The 21,441-nt window shown below is 39.5% G+C and overlaps 1 protein-coding gene across 2 annotated transcripts in view; it reads right to left on the bottom strand.

Annotated features, from left to right (window-relative positions):
* Positions 1–18,500, bottom strand: part of il1rapl2 (interleukin 1 receptor accessory protein-like 2) — a 160,320-nt gene extending 141,820 nt beyond the window's left edge. Inside the window, exons 1-2 of one of the 2 annotated variants that reach the window (XM_044364054.1) lie at positions 18,167–18,500; positions 15,863–15,966 (exon numbers count right to left, since the gene is read on the bottom strand). In XM_044364054.1, coding sequence (XP_044219989.1) covers positions 15,863–15,966; positions 18,167–18,397 — 335 coding nt within the window. In that variant the 5' untranslated portion in view covers positions 18,398–18,500. The remainder of the gene's footprint in view (positions 1–15,862; positions 15,967–18,166) is intronic. The other variant, XM_044364055.1, reaches the window with a different exon arrangement.
* Positions 18,501–21,441: the final 2,941 nt, after the last annotated feature.

The following is a 21,441-nucleotide window of genomic DNA, read 5'->3' as shown; positions in this document are numbered from 1 at the left end:
ATTTGGTTATACCCCTAGGCCTGTATTTAAAGTTAAGTTGTTGTGCAAGCTTGATTTTCTGTAAATTTATTCCTCTGATGGACTGCACCGGTTTATGTACTTTTTTGTGTATGTATGTGGACTGGAAATGTGTCTTTATGTGTCTATGTGTTTGTACGGTAACTTCACTGCACTTCAACAGGTTATGGAAGTAAAAAGAGGTCAAAAGAGGTTGAAAATATTTTTGTCACTTAATAAATATTTGATTCATTATGTGTCTCATATAAAGGCACTTTCACAAAATCAATCATTTCACTCATATGAATTCAATTCATTAAATGCAACAATATCAATCTCAGGCACTGAATTAAAGTCTAAATAAAAGCTTAGTGAAATGTCAAGGTAGGTAAAAGAGCATTTTTATTTGTCCTATATGTCAACAAGCAGTCTGACAAACTAGGTCAGAATATTGGGCTTTGTAATGGGAAATTTTCTTGTGCCTGCTTTTCAATCCCAGTCTTAGGAAACCCAGAGTACTTCTGGATTTCACACCCTTTGCCAATGATTTCACACTCACAGATATCCTGAGTATCCCGAAATAATGTAGCAAAAGTGCAGTAAAACAGCCCAGTATCCCTAAAGATTACCAGCATATCAGTCAAATCTGCACCTCGATTGACGACCAACTCCAACAATCAGACAATAAGGTGGAAAGTAAGGATGTGGAGGTCAGGATGGTGAATGGGCGTGTACACATTGGACTTTCATGCAGGAGACCAGAGTTTCAGTCCTGTGACAGACCTGCAGTCAGTATTTATCTTTTTATTAACCACAAGCACAATCTTACCCAAACCTTAACCATTGCCTGCTGTAGCTGCTATGCACAGATACTGAAGTAAGTGAGACTTCAAAATGTTGGCATTGGACATATAAAGAATAAAAAAAAAGTCATTGAACATAATCCAGGGTTTCAGAAAATCGTCCAATTTCGCCATTGTATCTGGCAATGTGATTGGAAGAACAGTTATATCAACAGCTTGCTGAGCACAGAGGCTCTTTGGCTTCAGCTTTGCTTTTGGAGTGAGTCTTGCCTTTTCTTTGCCTTACAACTATTGAATACACTACACTGAACAATTTTGGCATGCCGAAGGTTGCCATTTTCAGTGAATCAAACCCAAATTGCAAGCAGTGACAGCCGTGGTTGCAGGCTCGGACTCCTTTCATAAAAAGGTTGATGCCCAGAAATGTCCTGAGCATTCAGACATAATAATATAAAAATTGCACAATAAAAAAATACAAAATAGTGGCAAAAGGTCTCTGTGGACAAAGAATACTGCTCTGTTATATTGTGCCAAAATCAATGACTGATGTGCTTCTTCAAGGGGCAAAATGCTCTCTGTGCCTGTCTTCTTTAAGGACACATACAGTAGACATGAACTGTGAATGTTGTAAGGATCAAACTACCTTTGCTTTACATAGCAGTATTTCTAACACTAGATCGCTCTGACACACAGGTTGCCTGGTATTCACACTTCCTCCTCTGCCCTCCTTTCTCCTCTGTCTTCTGCCTTCCTCCATATCTCTCCCAAGTCAGATCGAATTTCAGAGCACCTTAAAACCCCTTGAAGATCAAAGTGTCAAAACCAAGCCCTACTTTTTCCCCTTCTTCTTCTTTTTTTTTTTTTTATTTCAAAAGACTGGCTGGGCCGGCAGGCACTGGCTCAAGCTGGCATGCACTGGCACATGTTGGCCCACACTGGCAAGAGAGTGGTACCGACTCAATGGCTGCCAAGTCATAGAGGACTGCCAAAGAAACTTCAAATGACCGCTCTCTCCTTCTCTGCTCCTATTCCGCTCTCCCTTTTACTCTCCTACTGTCATTGTCTGCTTCTCTCCCACTCTCTCTCTCTCTCTCTCTCTCTCTCTCTCTCTCTCTCTCTCTCTCATGCTCTTCATCTCTCCACTCACTGTCTTTATCTCCTGCTCCGAGTCTGTTAATCTGATGAAGAGAAAGGTTAAACATTTGGCTGGCATTAGAAAACACCCTTGTGACAACTATGTGTGCGTTTCTTGTGTGCGAGTGTCCACAGAGAGTAGCTTTATCCTCTAATGCAAAGAGAGACAGGTGGTTCAGCTTACTAGAAATACCACCTGGGAATATCTGAAAGAGAGGGAGGGAGAGGCGTGCATGTCTACAGGAGAAAAAATGGGAAATGGAAATGACCCTTTTATCTGATTTCATCAACAACTGCTCAATGCAATGTGAGAATGATTTTGTCTAGTCAACCAACCATTAGCCATGCAGCTAGTCATAACCATCTAATTATTCCTCATAACTAAGACAAAATTGGTTTGTTTGTCAGTGCCTTCTAAAATGACCCATATGAGCATTTTCTGATCTCGTAGCTCTATAGTTAATGTTTGATTAAGTGTAGGCAACTCAAACTACTTGGTTATGGTTTGGAAAAGAAAGAAACCAACATGAACAGGTTGCTAAGCGAGGTAAGAGGAAGCAAACCTTGGTCTCCAGGGTGAAAGTCAGACACTTTGTATGCCCAACCATCCATCCCAAACTCCTTTCTAAGAGGATTTGCAGAGGTATTACAATGTCCCGCTACTTCTGCTTTTGCTCATGAGTGAGGACAGTTATTATTCACACAACCATGACAACAAGTAACCCGTCAGGAAAATATAAGCCCCTTCTTGCAAACCAAAGAGTTTTTTATGGAGCCACATGAGCAAAAAAGAAATTAAGCCAATAACAGATTTTAAAATGGCAGCAGTGTTTGAGATGCAAATTTCACATACAAGAAAACAACAGCAACAGAGTCATTGGGTGCTTTCTGTTCTGTGCCTCTGTCCTCCAGCCTGTAACTCTGAAATTGATACAGGTCTGCCAACAGAGGGGATGTCCCAATCCTTTAAATGTGTCTCTGAGGAGATGATGAGAGAGGAGGCTGCTGGAGGAGCTTGGAGCAAGAAACCCCAGGTGTATCCTATGCTGAAGTTATGCAACACCTACACCTTTGATCAGAATGTCTTTATCGATCGGTCAGCTGATCTGATGGGAAACTAGGAAAACTACCTGTGGAAACAGGAGTCACAGCACCAATCATGGCTCTATAGCTATTCATATTTATTCATAAAATAAAAACGATGTATAGGATCATGAATAAAGGTGTGAAAACATTGTTGTTACTGTTTCTTTACTTCATGAGCAATGAGGGGTCTTTTTTCTTCCTTTCTTCTTATTCTTATGTTTCAAGTGAATCTTGGCTCATCTAGGCTACAGCTTTACAGTCCTATGCAGTTGCTCAGTCTCGGTTATCATTACTACTCCTATAATACCAGTCTGAGCCTTAAAGGACGTCAGACTTGCCTAAGCTCTTTCACAAACCAATCAGACTATATTTTATTCTAAACATGTATAGCTGTTTCTTATTGGTCCCTTGAGTCTGTTCCGTCATTTCCATAACAAACATTGTAACTGTCTATTTGTGTCATTTCAATCAGTCACATTTTATAATGGCCAAATACTGCAATAGATTCATATTCATTATTGGAGCAGCTTCAGGTTTTATCCTTTTAAACAGTTACTTAATTATTTCTACACATTTGACAGTTGAGATGTTGCTGTCAAAATGATGCTGGAGTGAGCAAGGATGTCCCGTTTTGGTGAATTAAATTCCTCCATCCTTGCTCTTTTTACTCACATCTCTCTGTTCCTTGTTTTCCTGCTGGGATCAGCTAAGACACGAGGAAGAGACATAAGTGAGGGAAGCATTAGCCAAATGTTAAGCATCAATTGTGCTGTTCTTTGTATTCATTATGACGCGATTCTGCTGTTTGAGTGGATGTAACGGATGCAAAGGAGAACACTCCAGTGTACCTGTCTCCAAAACAGCAACAATGTATTAAGTGTCTTTTATGGTTATTGATTTCTGCTTTAGAGCATAACTGCAAATTAAGCTTGTTTTATCTCACTCTCTTTAGAGTAATCAGGAAGCTGACTGTATAACTTTGCTTTTAACATCATAAGAAATGTCCACCCCTCGTCCTAGTAGGCAGCCAGTGCTTGCTTCCTGTGTGAATGGACACAAGTTATAGTATCTGCAAGGTTTGTCTTTGAACAATAAGCAACATTAAGCACTGTAACCCTTGATCATCGAAAAGTACTGCCCCCAGAGCGGGAACCAGGAACTATGGCTGAGGAACTAAATTAAGACCTTAATTACCCTGGTTAAAATGCAGGTAGGCAGGTTCCCAAATTCCTAAAAAGGTTCCTTGGCTCTTGTAAAAGGGAGGAAGGAAATGTATGACAAGACCATTGTGAGTATTTGAACAAATAATCAATGCCATTGTTTTACTGGCGAGTATTGCCACTAACCAAATCATATCATCATTATACAGATAGCCAGCAAACCAGCCAAATTGTAAACCTCTCAAAGACGAGCCAATACAACAGCCAATCAAATAGTCAACCATCAAACATCCAGGAAACCAGCTACCTTTTCAGTCTTTCTACCAACAAGTCAGCTGGTCAGTCTGCCAGCTACCCTGCCCAAAACAAACCAACCAACCAGCCACCCCACCAAGCCAATCATCCTGCCAAAATGTCACTGAATGAAACAACCACACACTCATCCAATCAACTGCCAGCCAACCAATTCACAGGCTCACTATCCCAGAAACCAGCCAGCGTTTCAGGCAGCTAGTCAGTCATTTTCCAACACAGAGAACATGTTGCATTTCCATCTAATGTGGCATGTTGAAGTGAAGTACAGGCAAAGCCAGAGGCATGAAATCTCTCATCTAACCCTACCTTGTTCACTATCTAACACTCATTACTTTGTTCTTCCCCAGAGTCCTTCTTTGTCCTCTGTCATTTCTCGTTCGGTGTGCTCTTCTGTTCGTTCCGTGCTTGCGTTTATCCATCTACTTTTTGATTTTCTTTCTGCCTGACACCCAGAGACGGTCGAGTGTTGCACTATACAGGTTTGGTGCAAAGTCAGTCTCACAGCATTGCAGCCTCAAAAGAAAACTAAGACCTCTCACTGTGTGTATCAATTTCTAACTAAGTGATATGTGTGTGTATGTACTCTGGTGTCCTAATCATAGTGGGAGTATAGAGGGTCTTGGGCAGTCACAGCATGCCCTCTCCCCCTACTGAGGTCCTTATACCTGCAGAGAAAATGGATTTTTGCTTCTCTTTTCTCTTCCACTCATTCCTCCATTTTGCCCATCGTTCTCTCTCTCTACACTCCCCTCTGCCTCTCTGTACAATTCAACCTCTATCAGCTTCCCCCTGTTTTTCTCTATTTACCCTTTCTCCCCATCCCTCCAATTTAACTACTTTCTCCTTGACTCTCTCTTTACCCTCTCCTCTTTCTCTCTCTTTCCCACCCACATGCTTTCATTTCTTTCTCCTACTCCCTTGTGCATGTCTCTCTTTCTCTGCAGCTCATGGCTCAGACAATGTTATTTTCCAGTTATTGTCTCCTGAGAGGGAATGTCACTCCACCTTTAATGCTTGTTCACCTTTGGTTTTATAACAGTGTCTTCAGGTTGCCCCTTCTTTCTAGCTCATACAAACACTACAATAGACACTAGGGATTTGCAGTGTTTTGAAAATCAATAGGTTAAAGGCATGCCTATCTGTTGGCTCTGCGAAAAATGCATTATTTATCGTGTATACTATTCAAATGTTTTGAAGTAGCTGCTCTAGCATGACATTACAACATGTTAGAACAAAATATTAGTGCTTAAAGGGGTTATATTTCAGTGAACAAAACTTTTTCAGTGCTTGTGCGTATGTATTTGGGTCTCTAATGAGCCTAACAACACACAAACTGTGAAATAAGACCACCCAGTCAGTTTGGTGTGGGATGGCTTGCTCTGTACTCTTGTGATTCAACAAGCCATTCAGATTTGACGCCCCTTCTTACGTCACATGGGGCGAAGCTAGGCTAAGCTAAGGGCGGAAATTTCACGTGTATTGCGGGGCTGGACCGGGGACAGAGCCGCTGCTGAGCCCCGGCGAGTTCTGCGGGAGAGAGCTGGACTGGGAGCAGAGCCGCAGAGTCCTGCGTTGCTGCTGCTGCTGCTGTTTGTCTTCTGGAGGAATAAACACACGATTCTGCTCTGATCCAAGCAGTTTACCAGCGGGAGGAGTATGTTTTTTAAACTTTTAGGATTATGTGGATTTATCTTCAATATCGCTTCTCAATGTAGCCGGAGCTAACACCAGAGTCACACACCACCTCAGCTGCTGTCATCAATAATAATCATCTTAAATACCAGTGAGTTTATATAATTTTAAAGCTACACAGTATGTATAAACAATAATGTTGTTGCTGTATTTATGCCTCGTGTGGACAGACGTGACAAAGGATGAATTCAGGCTTTTTACAAATTGACATCATGATGTAGTTATTTTGGCATCCTTTTGATCTGTTTATTGCAATTAAATCACAGCAAAATCTAAAATTATTTACAGTCAAACCAGCTGTTCTGAACAGGGCTGTTTAGACAGGATGAGAAGGCTGCTGTGGTGCTTGATCCTTGTGGTATTTTGACCAAAGCATGTCAGATACATTTTAATAAGACTCTAGGGACTTGTGGAAAAGGGGTATAATATGGCCCCTTTCATCTTTGACATGGTGAATTTGCTATGTTTGACGTGCCTGGTGGTCACATCACATGTCTTTTTACATTCAGATCCCCACATTCCATATGGAATGTAGCATGTAGGATAAACTGTGGTGGTGGGGGGTTTAGCAATGCCCTGCAGCATTTTATCTCATCTGAAATCATTAAAAGAAGATGTAAAACTGATTTTTACAGCTACAACCAGGGGTTTAAGTGGGCTAGAACGATCTGGAACAGCGTCCTGGCATCTTTGATTAATAAGTAAATAAATCTGATTGGCAGTTTCATAATAATGTCAAGCGAGTTCATTTTTCATGGAGAAGGATCCGGTTGTGGGCTGTAGACCAGGGGGAGCGACATGAGCCTCCAGGTCCCTCTGATTGATATATTATCATATATGACATCATTAGATTATTAATAGTGAAGCATCAGTGTTAGAGCAGCATGTTACTGTTGTAGCTGCTGGAGGTGGAGCTAGTTTGAACTACTTTATATACAGTTAGACCATAAATTATCATAACACAGCTGTCGGCAGGTGTCCTGATTCCTTGCAAGACAAAAAGGTTGTTTTCTTTTTCCACTGCAGCAAAACTAAACTGTTTCAGTAATAGTTACAACCAATGAGCCGTTGTTGGATATTTACATTTTTCAAAATGAAAAACCAAAATGTTATTTTTTACCTTTCTTTTTTCTTTCCTGCTGTACCGAAATTGACCCCAAAACTGAGGTACATACCGAACCATGAACTTGGTATACCGTTTCACCTCTAGTTTGCAGTGAATGAAACTCATAAGACTTTTGTTTGTTCAAGCTTATATTCATCTGCTGGCCTTCAGTAAGTTTGTTCCTGACATTCAAACAGTTGTTTCTCCACTGTGGAATCGGATGAACGATATGATACAATACAGTTTTATATCTGAAGTTCCGTCATATTCATCACATAACATTATTGATAATCTCTCCACATGATAACATTGATATTAATTGGTAATAACAACAACAAACAACAACAAATGAACATTTTACTGTCTACTGACTGACAGTAAACAGCTGTAGCATTATTGTCTCTGATGTAGTCAGACTGATAAACTGATAAATTTTGGCAAAAATAAAATAAATTTTGGCATTGAAAACAAAACCTGAACTGAAAAAGGAAACATTGGCATTGAAATACTTGTATTGGAAAAAGTTGTGTATTAACAGTCCTAGAGCGAAAATTACAACAGTCTGGCTCAAAATCTCCACCATGATGCCATCGCCCTTGGATATCCAATCTTTGTCGGGCCGCAAGGCATACTGGGTAATGTACGCCCAGCAAGGGCCCTCCTCTCTATGCCAAAACACTGACAGAAAGTTGAAATTGAAAAACAAAAAGCTGAAAATGAAAATCAGTGACACTGAAAAAAAAACTGACAGCATAAAAAAATGTCACTGAAAAAAGACATGAAGAAAAAATGTGAAGATTGACAAAATAAGAAGATTGTAATTTTTTTTAACGTCTGTGTTTTATTTTTCAGTGGAACTTTTTGTCAGTGCCAATACTTGTTTCAGTGCCAATACAACTTTTTTCAATACAAGTGTTTCAATGCCAGTGTTTCCTTTTTCAGTTCAGGTTTGGTTTCAATGCCAAATTTTATTTTCGATGCCAAAATGTAACTGTTGCTGTTCTGGCCCCATAAACTGAGAGGTTCTCTGTGATCACAGCGAATGGATCAACTATAACTCTGCGACATCATCAGGAGATCTGGATCAATGGACCTGATGCTGCTTGTCAAGTAATTATGCACTTGTGTTTATTTCATAGTGCAATGTTATTTTTTGTAAGTTGTTTTTAATTAAGTAATGTTTATTTTGCTTGTCTGGGTTTCTGTTAGCAGCGCTGACTGTGAGAGAAGATTCTCTGTAATAAACAATATAATAACGCCACTACAGACTCAACTACAAATCAACAAAGTTGCAGCACTGATGTTCATTTCTTTGGTTGGGCCTCCTTTGGACCAGTGGGATCCAGAAAAATATGTCAAGAAATGGGTACTTAAAAGAGGGTCAGTTGATCACATAGCCTGTCAACAAAGAAAACAAGTCCACTGGAGCTCACAGCACAAATCAATTTAAGAGTTATTTTGAGGTGAGTCATCTCTCCGCTGCACCGCTACATCTGATCTTAGGGTTCCCCCACCTGCCAAATCCCACTTTAACCCCTGACTACAACAGTAAACAAGCCAGAACAGTTTAACCAGGAGTCATCACATGTTTTCCCATAGGATGATTATGTTTGAGAAAAAAGACAAGCTGTTAATGGAACCTGCTTTATTATCATCTTTCCTCCTCTACATACTTCTGTAAGTTTTTGCATATTGGGCAGGAATTGCAAATCCTATCAATTTGAATTATCTTGAAATTGTCATATAAGAGCTCTAGTATAGCAATAATAAAAGGAATGATTGTTACTACAAAAATGCTAGTGAGTTAGTTTGATCATGCACATTAATGCACTGTGAAATGTAAAGCACTGAGATGGGGCAAGACCCAAATGCACATCATGACAAGCCAGTTAGAGAAGTGTGTAGGATTTAAAATGTCCAAATTTGCCCTGGTGGAGGCATCGAAAGAGACAGCAAAACATACCAATTGGTATACCAAGTGAATGGGCTGAAAGCAACACATAATGTGACACATTTGACCAGAATTCATTCTTCTATAAACAAAACCTAATGCCATTAGAATAATTTGTGCTGGATGCTACAATCATATTAAAATTCGAAACACTTTCCAACGTCATTCTCCGCCGACACAAAAGCAGGGGTCATGGTTTCTAGGAGCAAGAAGAGATATGCAGATTGAAGTTCTTACTTGTGTTCAGCCACTTCTTCCACACTTTTGTGGCCATTTTTCTGTCTCTTATGTTCATGGGTGTAGCTAGCTAGCTAGTTAGTTATGCAGGTAAATGATGCCTCCATTCTTAATCCCACCTGACTGGTCAACTGTTTCTCCAACCGGGGAAAACAGCCATCAATACTGATAAGCATCAAATTGGGAACATGGGCAGTGACTCACAGGTCTGAAACCGGGCTACAATGTTTACCACAAAACTAGCAATCTACTGAATGCATCAAATGAGTTGATGTTTTTAGCCATCGTTCAGCAACAGCTGAATAAGAAGCTTGTATTTTTCTTCATTCAGACTGATATCCTTGGTTACAACAAAGTGTAGGCAGGATGTCTGAGTGCTTCAGGGGCTTGTTGGTGACCTCAGAGAGAATAAGACATACAGTATCTTTTGCCAGCAGCTACAAGGCTCAAGGCAGACCCAGGGCATACTGCATGAATTAAAGAAGCCTCAACTCTTTGTAGAGGTCATGCAAAGGATCGATGCTGAATGTGAATGGCAATCATTTTGCCTCGGGCCAATGGAGTTCTCTCTTATATATAAGAATTCAACTTTGATTTTTCACCCTAAAAACAAGATGAGACAACAAGTACTTCCTATGATATTTGCTCTGTGCCTCACATTGGATATGACTCCAGTGTGAACTCATCCAAAGATTATACCACTCTGTGCCAGCGAGTATTGTCTAAACACATTGGCAAAGAGAGAAGACATCCTACTTCACCATCTGTCTTTCAAAAGCCTCTTTTTCACTACCTCACCCTGCAACTGTGTCTCTGGGATCTTGCTAAGTCACACTCTTGGAGCTGTGATGCTCATAACATTTACAAGTTTTTTGAAATATACAGAATAAGAACTGGGTAGTTTGCATGGCCAGTAATGATGGCTGAGACAAAGTAAAAAGCATCAAACTGCACAAAAGAATCATAGAGAAGAGTAGAGATCTGTAAAGTGTAGTGTAAAACACCAACTGCTCATAGATGGAGGCAGAAACAAAACCTACAGTAATGGAACTTGTGGACACCACTTAAATATGAAAACTAATGAGGGAAGCAAGTGGCTGCTGCAGTGGAGTGCAAGGTAATAGAAGAAGACTAAAGTAAAGTAAAAAAAAAAAAAAAAAAAAAAAAAAAAAAGCTTGTCATTTTCCCCTTGACCCTCTCTGTCATGGCTTGTTAATTCACTAGAGATGATATAGACATCTCGTCACACACAGATCTATCACCACTGACAAGCATAAGGCATGGACAGATGAATGGATGGATGGATTGATGACTGTACGGAGGGCTATAGATGAATGGATGGATGGACAAAGTAACGGGGTGAGTAAAAGAACAACGGGGGATGGAGACCAACATAGAGACATTGACAGAATATGAACAGATTTACAACACAACAGCCTCCTCTGCCATCCTGATGTTGTAGTTACACTGTCCAACATATTGTTTCTATTTTTTGTCTTTTTAGCCACGCTAGCAGTGGGTCCCTAAGGATGGCAATGTCAGTCGGTTCGCCACTTTGGTTCAGACTGAAATAAATAAATGGACAGTATTTACAGCATAAAGTGCCTTTATCTAAAGCCTCTCATTCAGCCACTCACCTGCACACACCGAGGACAGCGAGCTACCATGCAAGGTGTTGGGAGCACCATGGGGTTCAGTATCTTGCCCGAGGACACCTCAACATGTGCACAGGAGGAGCTGAGGATCAAACTGCCAACCTTGTGATCAGTGGATGACCCATGCTACCTGAGACACAACTGCCCCATTTGGTGAAATGGATTGCCATGAAATTTTGTGCAGATATTCATGGACCCCTGTGGATGAAGACTTTGGGGATCCTCTGACTTTTCCTCTACTTTTCCTGCAACACTAGCAGGTTGACATTTTTGGCTTTTAGTGAAATATCTTGACTAATATTAGATGGAATGCCATGACATTTCGTGCACACATTCATGCCCCTCAAAGGATGAATTGTAATAACTTTGTTGATCCATTAATGTTTCATCTATCGTCATCATCAGGTCAAAATTTTAATTCGCCCAATACTTTGGTTCACGACATTCCCATCAGCCTCAGCTTTACTTTGTGTTTATTTAGCAAACGTTTGCATGCTAACACGCTAAACTAAGATTCTAAACATGGTAAACACTTCTGTGTTAGTTTTGTCTTTGTGACCTTCTTAGCAGGCTGATGTGAGCTTTTAGCTCAAAGAACAGCTGTGCCTAAATGAAGGCTCACTCGTGTGGCTCTAGGCTCTTAGTTTGTCTCTCTTGCAGTTCAGTGGATGACTGGCACCAAGGCAAACCATTTATAGTCATTTGCAAAACGAGTAAGCAGCATGGTTGTCGAAGTGAAACATCACACCAATTCCTGGAAAGCTGACATCTTTGGAGAGAAGACGTATTGTGAAACCTTGGCAGCATATGGAGATGAATGAAGTTTCAAACTCCACTTGTGAAGATGAACCTCTACAACTGAGAATAATCTACTGTTTTTATTGTACTTGCATAAACTTGACTTTATCTTATGTCAGATCTGAGTGCAGGTGGAAATCTCAGAAATAATTCTGAAAAAAGTGACTTTTATTTCAAAAGCGATGGTAGTAGGCGTACAACATAATATACATAAGATCAAGGGCAATAAATACAATTGAAGTACATTTTCCCTGTTGCTTGTGCATAGTAACACATTCTAGACACAACCTCCTAGTAATATAATATGATCCACTTGGTAGCTCCCCACCAGGAGAGGAGGTGCTGTGCCTGTGTGTGTGTGTGTGTGTGTGTGTGTGTGTGTGTGTGTATGTGTGTGTGTGTGTGTGTGTGTGTGTATGTTAATAAGAGACCCTGAGACAATGACAGACACCAAGCCCTAATTAGGTTGTCATGCTGAGAGAGCGAGGGAGAGACAGAAAGAGAGAGAGAGAGGGAGAGAGAGCTTATTAAGGAGGATAGGTGTCAAGTTCTGGCAGGAAAAGGAGGTGGGCGGAGAGCAGAGGAGGGGAGGAAGAGGAGGAGGGTGATGATGGGGAGAAAGGGAATCGGGTGCGTACCGGGAGAAACAGGAGGAGTGGGAGAGAGAGAGACTGGGAGGAAGATGGAAGAGGAGGCAGGATGCAGAGGAAGAGCAACAGGAGGAGGAAGAGGTGTAGATGATGGAGGCAGCTGGTGAGATGAAGGGAGAGCAGATTAGGTGTGGGAGTAGGAGGGAGAAGGTGAAGGGGTGAAAAGGTGAAGAGGGAAAGAAACGGGAGACGGTGGAGGTGGTGAAGGTATTAGATGCCTCCTATTAGATAGGAGGAAGATGAACAGGATCAAGTGGAGAGGTGAGATGGTGATTTATGGCACAAAGCAAGAGGGAGGCTGTTCTTCTACTGTAGTGTCAAGCAGATTATTTGAAGGAGTGAAAACATCACATATGTTATGTTCCTCTTTGGTTAAAGAATAATTCTGCTTTATTACAACTTGGATCTTATTTTTATAGTTTTGGCCATCATTCCTATTAGGTATGATAATGTACTCACCACAATAAGCGCTAAGATCTGTGAAAATGGCAACACTGCTACAAGGAAGTTCGACAGGTTTTAAACAAGTCAGTAATTTAGTCAGATTATCTAAACGACTTTATTTGGAGCTAAAAGTAAAGAACATCAAATTAGATTTGAATCCCTTAAACAGGAAAACTGAGCTCCCACAGAACTACAGAAAGTAGAGTGAGTCCAAGTTGTGATGGATGGATGTTTATATGGATGTTGTATAAAGGGCAGTTTAAGACTTATGACTGTCAGACTGCTTGTGTTTCTTGCCCTTTAGGACTTCTTTTAAACAATGTTGCCATGTTCACAGATTTCAGCAACAGTACTGTGTTATTTTATAACATGGCCATGGTAAATGTTTGATTCTTATTGGCAGGTGTGTATTTATACCTCTAGTAACTTGACAGCATAATCAGACACTTATGGAGATGAAGCACAGAGGGCCTCAGCTTCATCCATTGCAGTATTAGAATTTACAACTTTTCAGGCAGCCTATTATCCCTTACATATCAGACGGCTATATAAGATATATTGGACACATATATATATGACATTGGACACGTTTTTAAAAAAAACTACTATTTTTTTTTCAGGGCTTTCAACCACATCTCATGGCTCTCATCAGCAGATGCGGTTTAGTCAGTTGTGGTGGAGATAGTTCAATGAGCTACTGTGACATATAGGATATTTATGTGTATCTGCCCACTCACTCGTGACATTATTCTATGCATATGATATCGATTTTGTATCTTTACAGATACCATACAGATACCCCCCACTGAATTCAATGCATAACTGATTTGAGTAAAGGCACGAGAGTAAATCTGGGTATATAAACGGTTGGTTTGTGTTGCGTTCTCCAGTTGGCAGTTACACCTTGAGTAAAGCTACTGAAGACCAGCAAAATCACTGTTTGTTTTCATTTATTCTTTCAGAATAAAACCATCCCTCTTTTTTAAAAAAATATGTTCATCCTGAGTCCAGTGTGATTCGTGGGTGCAACACTACCACCATGAAAATTGAGGAAACTCCATCCACCGATGAAGGCTGTGAGATGTGGTTGAAAGTTCCAGAAAAAATCTGGACCTCAACATGTTTTTGTTTTTTTTCTTCTGTCAAAAGATCTGAGTTGTAATTAACAGAAATGATCCTTTCAGACAAGGGCATCAACTCTGACAACAGCTGGGTAACCATTTTCCTCAACTGGAAGTGAAAGGGTTTGTGGGAAATGTGGTCTTCATTTTGCAAAATATTAGTCCTGCCAATGGCATTGGTAGAGGCTAACAGTGTTTTCCGCTGTGGTCTAAGTTTAGCTTATTTTCCAAAAATGGACAAAATTAAAGGACAGTATCTGTATTTTTGTAGAGATGAGATTTTTTCCTCATAACTTTGACTCACCTTGGTTGTTGAGATTCTGGAAAACACACTATGGCAAAACAATGTATATCAGGGCAAGCAGCAAGCCTAGTAAAGCTTTCCAAATATTAAATCAGTCATTTCAAAAACTTGTCTTTAAGTCGCACCAAAAATAAAGTAAACACATAAATTAGCCTGGCTGAATAGTACTAGAATTTTCCTTTAAGTTCATTCATTAAAATAACATTAACCTTGATATGGGGTAAAACTATAAAAGCAAGAGGGATGAAGGATGACTTGTTCACTATGTTGGCAGACTACAAGCCAAATATTTTTTTTTACTGATTTACAAGAGAACATATTTTAATTCAGTTCATTATGCACACACACACACACACCATCCTCTCACAGGTAAACAAGCTGTACGCCTTGTTGTAGTCTACAAAGCCAACTAGTACACACAGGTTGGTACCCCACCACCATAATATCAAACAAACACACACACACACACACACACACTAGTATCCCTAAAGGACCACACAGGACTCAGGCCAAATTTTGCTGTGGTACCAACAGCCATATTGTAAATATTCAATTTATTAAACTGGCAGCATTCCACATCACTGGCACACACATATACACACCTGCAATACCTGAACACAAGAGAAATGTTTGATATTCTAAACAGACCTTAGCAAACATAATGAAGTAATGACAAAATGGCTTTTTGAAAATAAACTCTTAGTGTGTAACTGACTGACTCAACTACATACCGGATATATTCTATTTTGATGCTAAAATAGTAATATTTTTGAAATGTCATTTGTTTGTATAACATATTGATTACTGAGAGCAGGAGGGTTTTTTCTCAAATAGGACACTGAGCAGTTTTAAATAAAACTCTACATTCTTTTTATTCAAACAACAAAAACAGTGCTGTTTTCTCCCCCATGCAATGCAAATGGGCCATCTGGGTAGAGACAGAACATACCGAGTCAGAAATCTATTCCAAGGTTGTTCCCATGTGGTGAAATCAACAATATAGAGGCAACTCCAAGAGCACTGCTGCAGGTCAGACTCAGGCCAAAAATATTTTTGTTTGCATGCTGGTAAAATCTTTACCGTGTTTATTTACTATTGAAGAAAATCTGCTGTGCCTGGAAGAGTAACTTCCAAATAAAGTCTGTGTTTTGTTCACTGTACTTTGACCTAGCTCCCAGCTGGGGAGAGGATCAGTATCTGGTCTATTTGATTTTCACTAAGAATATGAGCAATTCGTCCAGCTGGAGCAGAAAAAAACCCCAAAATTGTGCTTCCTTGTAAAACGATGGGTTGTACCCCATATGTATTTTGTCGTTATTTATTGTAGTTTCAAGTTAGTGGTCAAAATGAACCCAGAACTACCCTATGTATGCGTAACGGCACACTCACATACAAAGACAAATATGTTACCTTAGTACACAAGTGTAGAATCCATTGTCTTCCATTTCAGCAGATCTGAACCAGATGGAGTCGTCTTCTTTACTCAGCCTGTGGCCTGAGAAGATGATTGGCTCCTACAGGATACAGTGCAAAGAACATTATTGAGCTGAATATAAACTATTGAAACTAAAATAATGACAGATAGATATTTAGATATGATAAAGACATGAATTAATGACCCTCCTCTCTGGCACTGACAAAGGTAATGGAATTATAATACAGCAGAAAGGACTACAGTTGAATGTAAATCTATCCGAGATACATTAAAAATGCTATTTACTGTATAGGACTCAGGTTTCAGTGTATATACAGAAGATGCATATTATTGTCAGTTGTAAATTTAAAAATGCTGTTTTACAATCCACATGTATAATCCACATTGCTGGGGAAGGAGGGCAATGTTTCTTGCAATACACAGGACCACAGTGTGATTTATCAGTCCCTCTCCTTTCTGTGTATTGGCTATTACTCAGCCACACACACACACACACACACACACACACACACACACACACACACACACACACACAGAAGCAAGCCCAAAGAAAGTTAAGACAGTTAAGAGATGAGCTCAAACTTTCACCTGACCACTCTAGCTTCATTTTAAGTGACTCTCTTGGACAACAGACCCAAAGTGTGTTTGGCAAAGTTGGCCAGAAACCTGGCAAATGGAATTTTGATCAAAAGCAACCAATCAGACGGTACCCTGCCCATTGGCTGTGATGGATGATGCTGGTCCTGGGAAAATCCTGCCATCTATGAAAATGCAACCGCATATCTTTTAATGCTCTAATGGCCCTTGAGCCTGGTTACATTGCTCCTAGACTTACCTGTGGACATCAAGGCAACATCTTTTAATCTTTTAAAAACTGACTTGTACAAATGTGCTTCTATCTTTTTACTAGGTAAACTTATCTTATTTTACCTGATGATGCTCTTATGTTTTATTCTTTTATGTTGTGCTTTAACTGGTTTATTCGTAAAGCACTTTGTAACCTTGTTTTGCAGCCATGTATAATTTTGATTCAAATACAAGCTCAGTATATTCAAATGCGAAGGCAATAATTGGAAGATCAGCAGTTCGATCTCTGGCTCCTCCAGTCCGCCAGCAGTGTGAGTGTGTGTGTGTGTTAATGTGCATTAGATTAGAGCCTGATGAGCAGATTGGCTCCTTGCATGGCAGCCTGTGCCATCAGTGTATGAATGTGTGTGTGAATGTTGACATGTATTGTAAAGTGCTTTGAGTGGTCGGAAGACTAGAAAGGCACTATATATGTGCAATCCATATTGTTTCTGGTCACTAGTGGCAGCACTGATCACACTGCTACTGAGCAACACTGCCAACTGGTAAGTGATGAAGAAATCCCACTGCATCTTTTATTTTACATTTGTATTGACTTTCATGGAAGAGACCTTTCTCAATCAGTGTTAAGTTTTCTGTTTGTTTCAACCTGCCTGAAGTCATTTTTCCCACTTCCCAAGTCAGTAAGGCTGTTTTCAAACCTGAGTTGTTTAGTCTGGTTGAATTGCAATCTGGTTCTTTTTCACCCCTGGTGTGTTTCACTTTAGCAGGTCTGAACACAGCAATCGCACTCAGGTTGGACCAAAACAACCGTATAAGTGTGCTTTGCATACTGGAATGAGGATGAGCAAAATTAGTTGCTAACAGCTAGAGAATGACTCAAGATCCAACTTGATCTAGGGAAACAAAGTAGGTTAGCTAGAGGACCTTCTTCAGGACCTTCTCTCTGTGTTTTCGTTCTTGTTCCCACCTGACCAATGAGCTGAGTGAACGTTCTCATGTGGCTTGTAGTGATGCATTTTGGTTTGCTTTAATTTTTTTTTTTTTAAAAGAAACTGAACCGAGGGGAAAACATAACAAGTTTACCAATTCATCCACTGATTCAGACCAGAGCAAATGAACTACTGGTTTGAAAACCAGTGAGTTCAAATTCAACATTCATCCTGAAACAATTTTTATGAACCCTGAAATGAATTACATGTCTGACGGCTATTTGCTCATTGACTTTTATTAAATATGGCAGGGTTTTGAGTATTTGAGTATAAAAATTAATAAGTAAAGTTTTATTTTAAAAGTAATTTAGTATTGGGGATGCAATGTCAAACAAGAAAAGGAAAATTAGATCGAATTTAAATTTAAATTTATGAATTTGATTGATTAATTTCGCTGTATCTTCTGTCTTTCCTGGACTACCATACCAGCTAACATCCTCATTTTCCTTCCTGATCAACCTTCATTCTAGGTACGCTTACCTCTGCATCTCCTTTGTTCTTGTACCAGATGAGGCGCAGCTTGGCGTTGGTGGCCATGGTGTAGTTGGTTCGGATGTAGCTGTAGAACAAGGCACATTTCACCCGTACCGGCTCACCGGCCAGAACATGGTACTCTTTCAGATCCACCGACCAGTCAATGCATCCATCCACTGTGAGGAGTAAAGGAAAAGAGAGAGTGGTGATACATACTGTATACAGTGCACAGGTCATTGTACAGCAGGCAGACTCCAAATACTCTGCTTTCTATTACAGGGGGGGAGAAAAATGATGGAAACAGAGCACAGGGTTAGAAACCAAAATAGGTTAGGAAGCTAGACATGGACAGTCATCAAATACACTTATATAAGACTTTATATAAGATATGAAACTTTTCTTTATATAGGAGACACACTTGATAGAGAGAAATTGTGTGTGTGAGAGAGAGAGTGAGTGACGGGGAGAGTGTTTTATCTTAGGCAATATTGTTCTATACCTTCAAGGCGATAAAAGACTGAGGATAAATTTGAGAAACTGCAACAGAGCAGGAGATTAGGATAGATACATAGAGAAAATTCTATAGTTCATTTTTTAAGACAGCCTGAGTGACAGAAATAAAAAGAAAAAAAGACAAGCATTTTTCCTTTATTTATATATCGGTTGTCCTTACATACTGCTTGAAATTGAAAAGAAAAAGAGCAATAATTGCAGAAAAGCAGGAGAGACAGTAAAGATTCAGAGATATAAAGGAAGAGGAGGAGGTCGACACTAAATGAAAAGAGAGAAATGAGGAGAGAGGAAGTGTGCGGCGATGTCGGGGTGAAGGCAGGTCAACTGGAACGAACAGAAAACAAGTTGAAGATGGAAGACAAGTACAGAGCTGGTGAGACGTAGAGGTCAGGCAAAATGACAAGGAGCTTTCCCAAATGGACTTCTCTCCCTTCCTTCCACCTCCTCCATACACTCATCCTCTCCCACTGCCCTCTTTTTTTTTGTCTGTTTCCCATCCCTCTGACTTCTTCTTTCTTTTTTCCTTGGGGGTCTGAGGCTCAGATAGATGTTTTCTGTTTTAACTCTCGCCCTCAGGCACTTGCCACAAGGCCTCCCCTCTGAATTACAGCCTCTACCCTGCAGCAATAAAGCCTCTGGATCTGTCATCTGTCACCCAAAAATACCTCCTCAGCCTCCTATCCTTATTGTAATCCTCTTATTTGTTTGTTTAGCCACACCCAGTGTGTATACAATAGGTATGTAATGCAAAGCCACTATCTATATCTGTATTTGTGTTTGTTTATGTCACAAATATATCAGATTTGTACCAAAATTAATTAGGCAAAGCCTAGACCGGAAGGTGTTTTTCATTTTCTGGGTTATGTTTATACGCCTCATACATATTGTATATGTGTATACTGTAGCTGCAGACAAAATATACAGACATTTTACAGAGAGGGTGGTAAAAATTCATTATTTTTATTATTAATAATTATTTTATTATTATTATAGTATTATGTTAAGTTGGTTTAGTTGGTAAGTGCCCACTCATTATATTTGGGTTCATACATAGTTTGTAATTTGGAAAAAAATCTTAATAAATTACACTCTTAAACAATTCTTTAACTGACAGAAAATACTTAGTTTTCAGTGTGTAGTTTTGTTCATATTAGCATATTAGAATGTTCCTTAAAAACTTTATAATGAGCACATTTTCCAAATACTACCAAATAAAATTACACGTTTAAAGAAATGTCCTAAAGATGAACAGTTACACAGCAGCTACTGTTAGGAAGTTACTGAAAAAAATTCCTCAATTTTTTTAGTAGGAAAGTAAGAGATCCGTTTGTTGATAGATGCTCACTCTTTATAATGATTTTAAGAAACAACTTAATATGCTAATATATTGTTTGACACATGAAACTACACACTGAAAAGTAAGTATTTTTTGTCTAATGAAGAATTGTTAACTCTAAGTTATGAAGAATATTTGCAAAATAACAAGTACATATGAACCCAAATATCATGTAAAATGTCCTTAAAATTAACTATTAAATACCTGCATATTACTTTGATATACAGGAAATTAGTATAAAATTGAGGAACCCGTAAAATGGGGGATATTACTGCAAAAATTTGTTTGTATCTGTTCATATCTGAATAATGTATTTATTTACATATAGCACACACTCCTATGTGGCTGTTGAATTATCTTTAGGTTACTGATGAAGTGTACGTTCAAAGGCAGAAGTCAGACATTTGATGCAAGATGTGGATTGTTACCGTGGCTACTGCTGTAAGTCAATGTAAACATGTTTTAGCACTCTGTAAAATGTGTCGGGTGTAATTTGTGTTCACTTAAGTCACCACCAAAGATTTAAAGACTTCATTTGCGGTGCAAATTTACGGCTGCACACTTAATTGGTTACATTTATAGATTTAGCAATATGCATTAAGTCATACAGAGGCAGGAGAGATTTAGCATTGCTGCACACACACAAACACACACATGCACACACACATGCACACCCACACACACACACACACACACAAGCAAATTTATTGTACACACAATCACTCTTTCACCCTCACAAATGATTTAGGTCTCATCCACGTGTCTCTTTCTCTCTCTCTAGCTCTCTCTCTCACACACACACACATACACACACATACACACACACGGTATTTAACAGCAGTTACTTAATCATTGAAAAGGTTGCCAGATAGTCAGAAGATGATACTCATAAAAAATTATTGTGTGTGTGTTATAGCACATGCGAATGCACACACACACAAACACACACACACACACACACACACACACACACACACACACACACACACACACACACACACACACCCAGGGCATCACATTAATAGAAAATCACATTAGTTTGGTCTACTGGACTAATGCCTTTTGTTTTAGACAGTTTTTAACACAGGTCAGACACACACACATACACACTTGCACATTAATAAACACACTCAAACACATTGGAATGACTGGGCTGTATTTGGCTGCAGGTCATAACTAAAGTGAACTCCAATAATTCATTCATCGCTGCTCTTACATGAGCTTGTGCATGTGTTAATCTGTGTGTGTGTGTGTGTGTGTGTATATAAGCGTACGGAGGAGTGCAGCTGCGTGTGTCTGTGGACATATTAAATGTGTGGGCGAGGTGTTAGCATGGGCAGATATATCATTCCCGTCAGCTCCATCTGCATATGGATGCTCCCAAACGGCGGAATGAAAATAACCCTGGATAAATAGCAAAGTTTTAGAGTTT

Source organism: Thunnus albacares, chromosome 10, assembly GCF_914725855.1.
Source record: "Thunnus albacares chromosome 10, fThuAlb1.1, whole genome shotgun sequence".
Classification (NCBI taxonomy): Eukaryota; Metazoa; Chordata; class Actinopteri; order Scombriformes; family Scombridae; genus Thunnus; species Thunnus albacares.
This window is presented reverse-complemented; position numbering and strand designations above follow the sequence as displayed.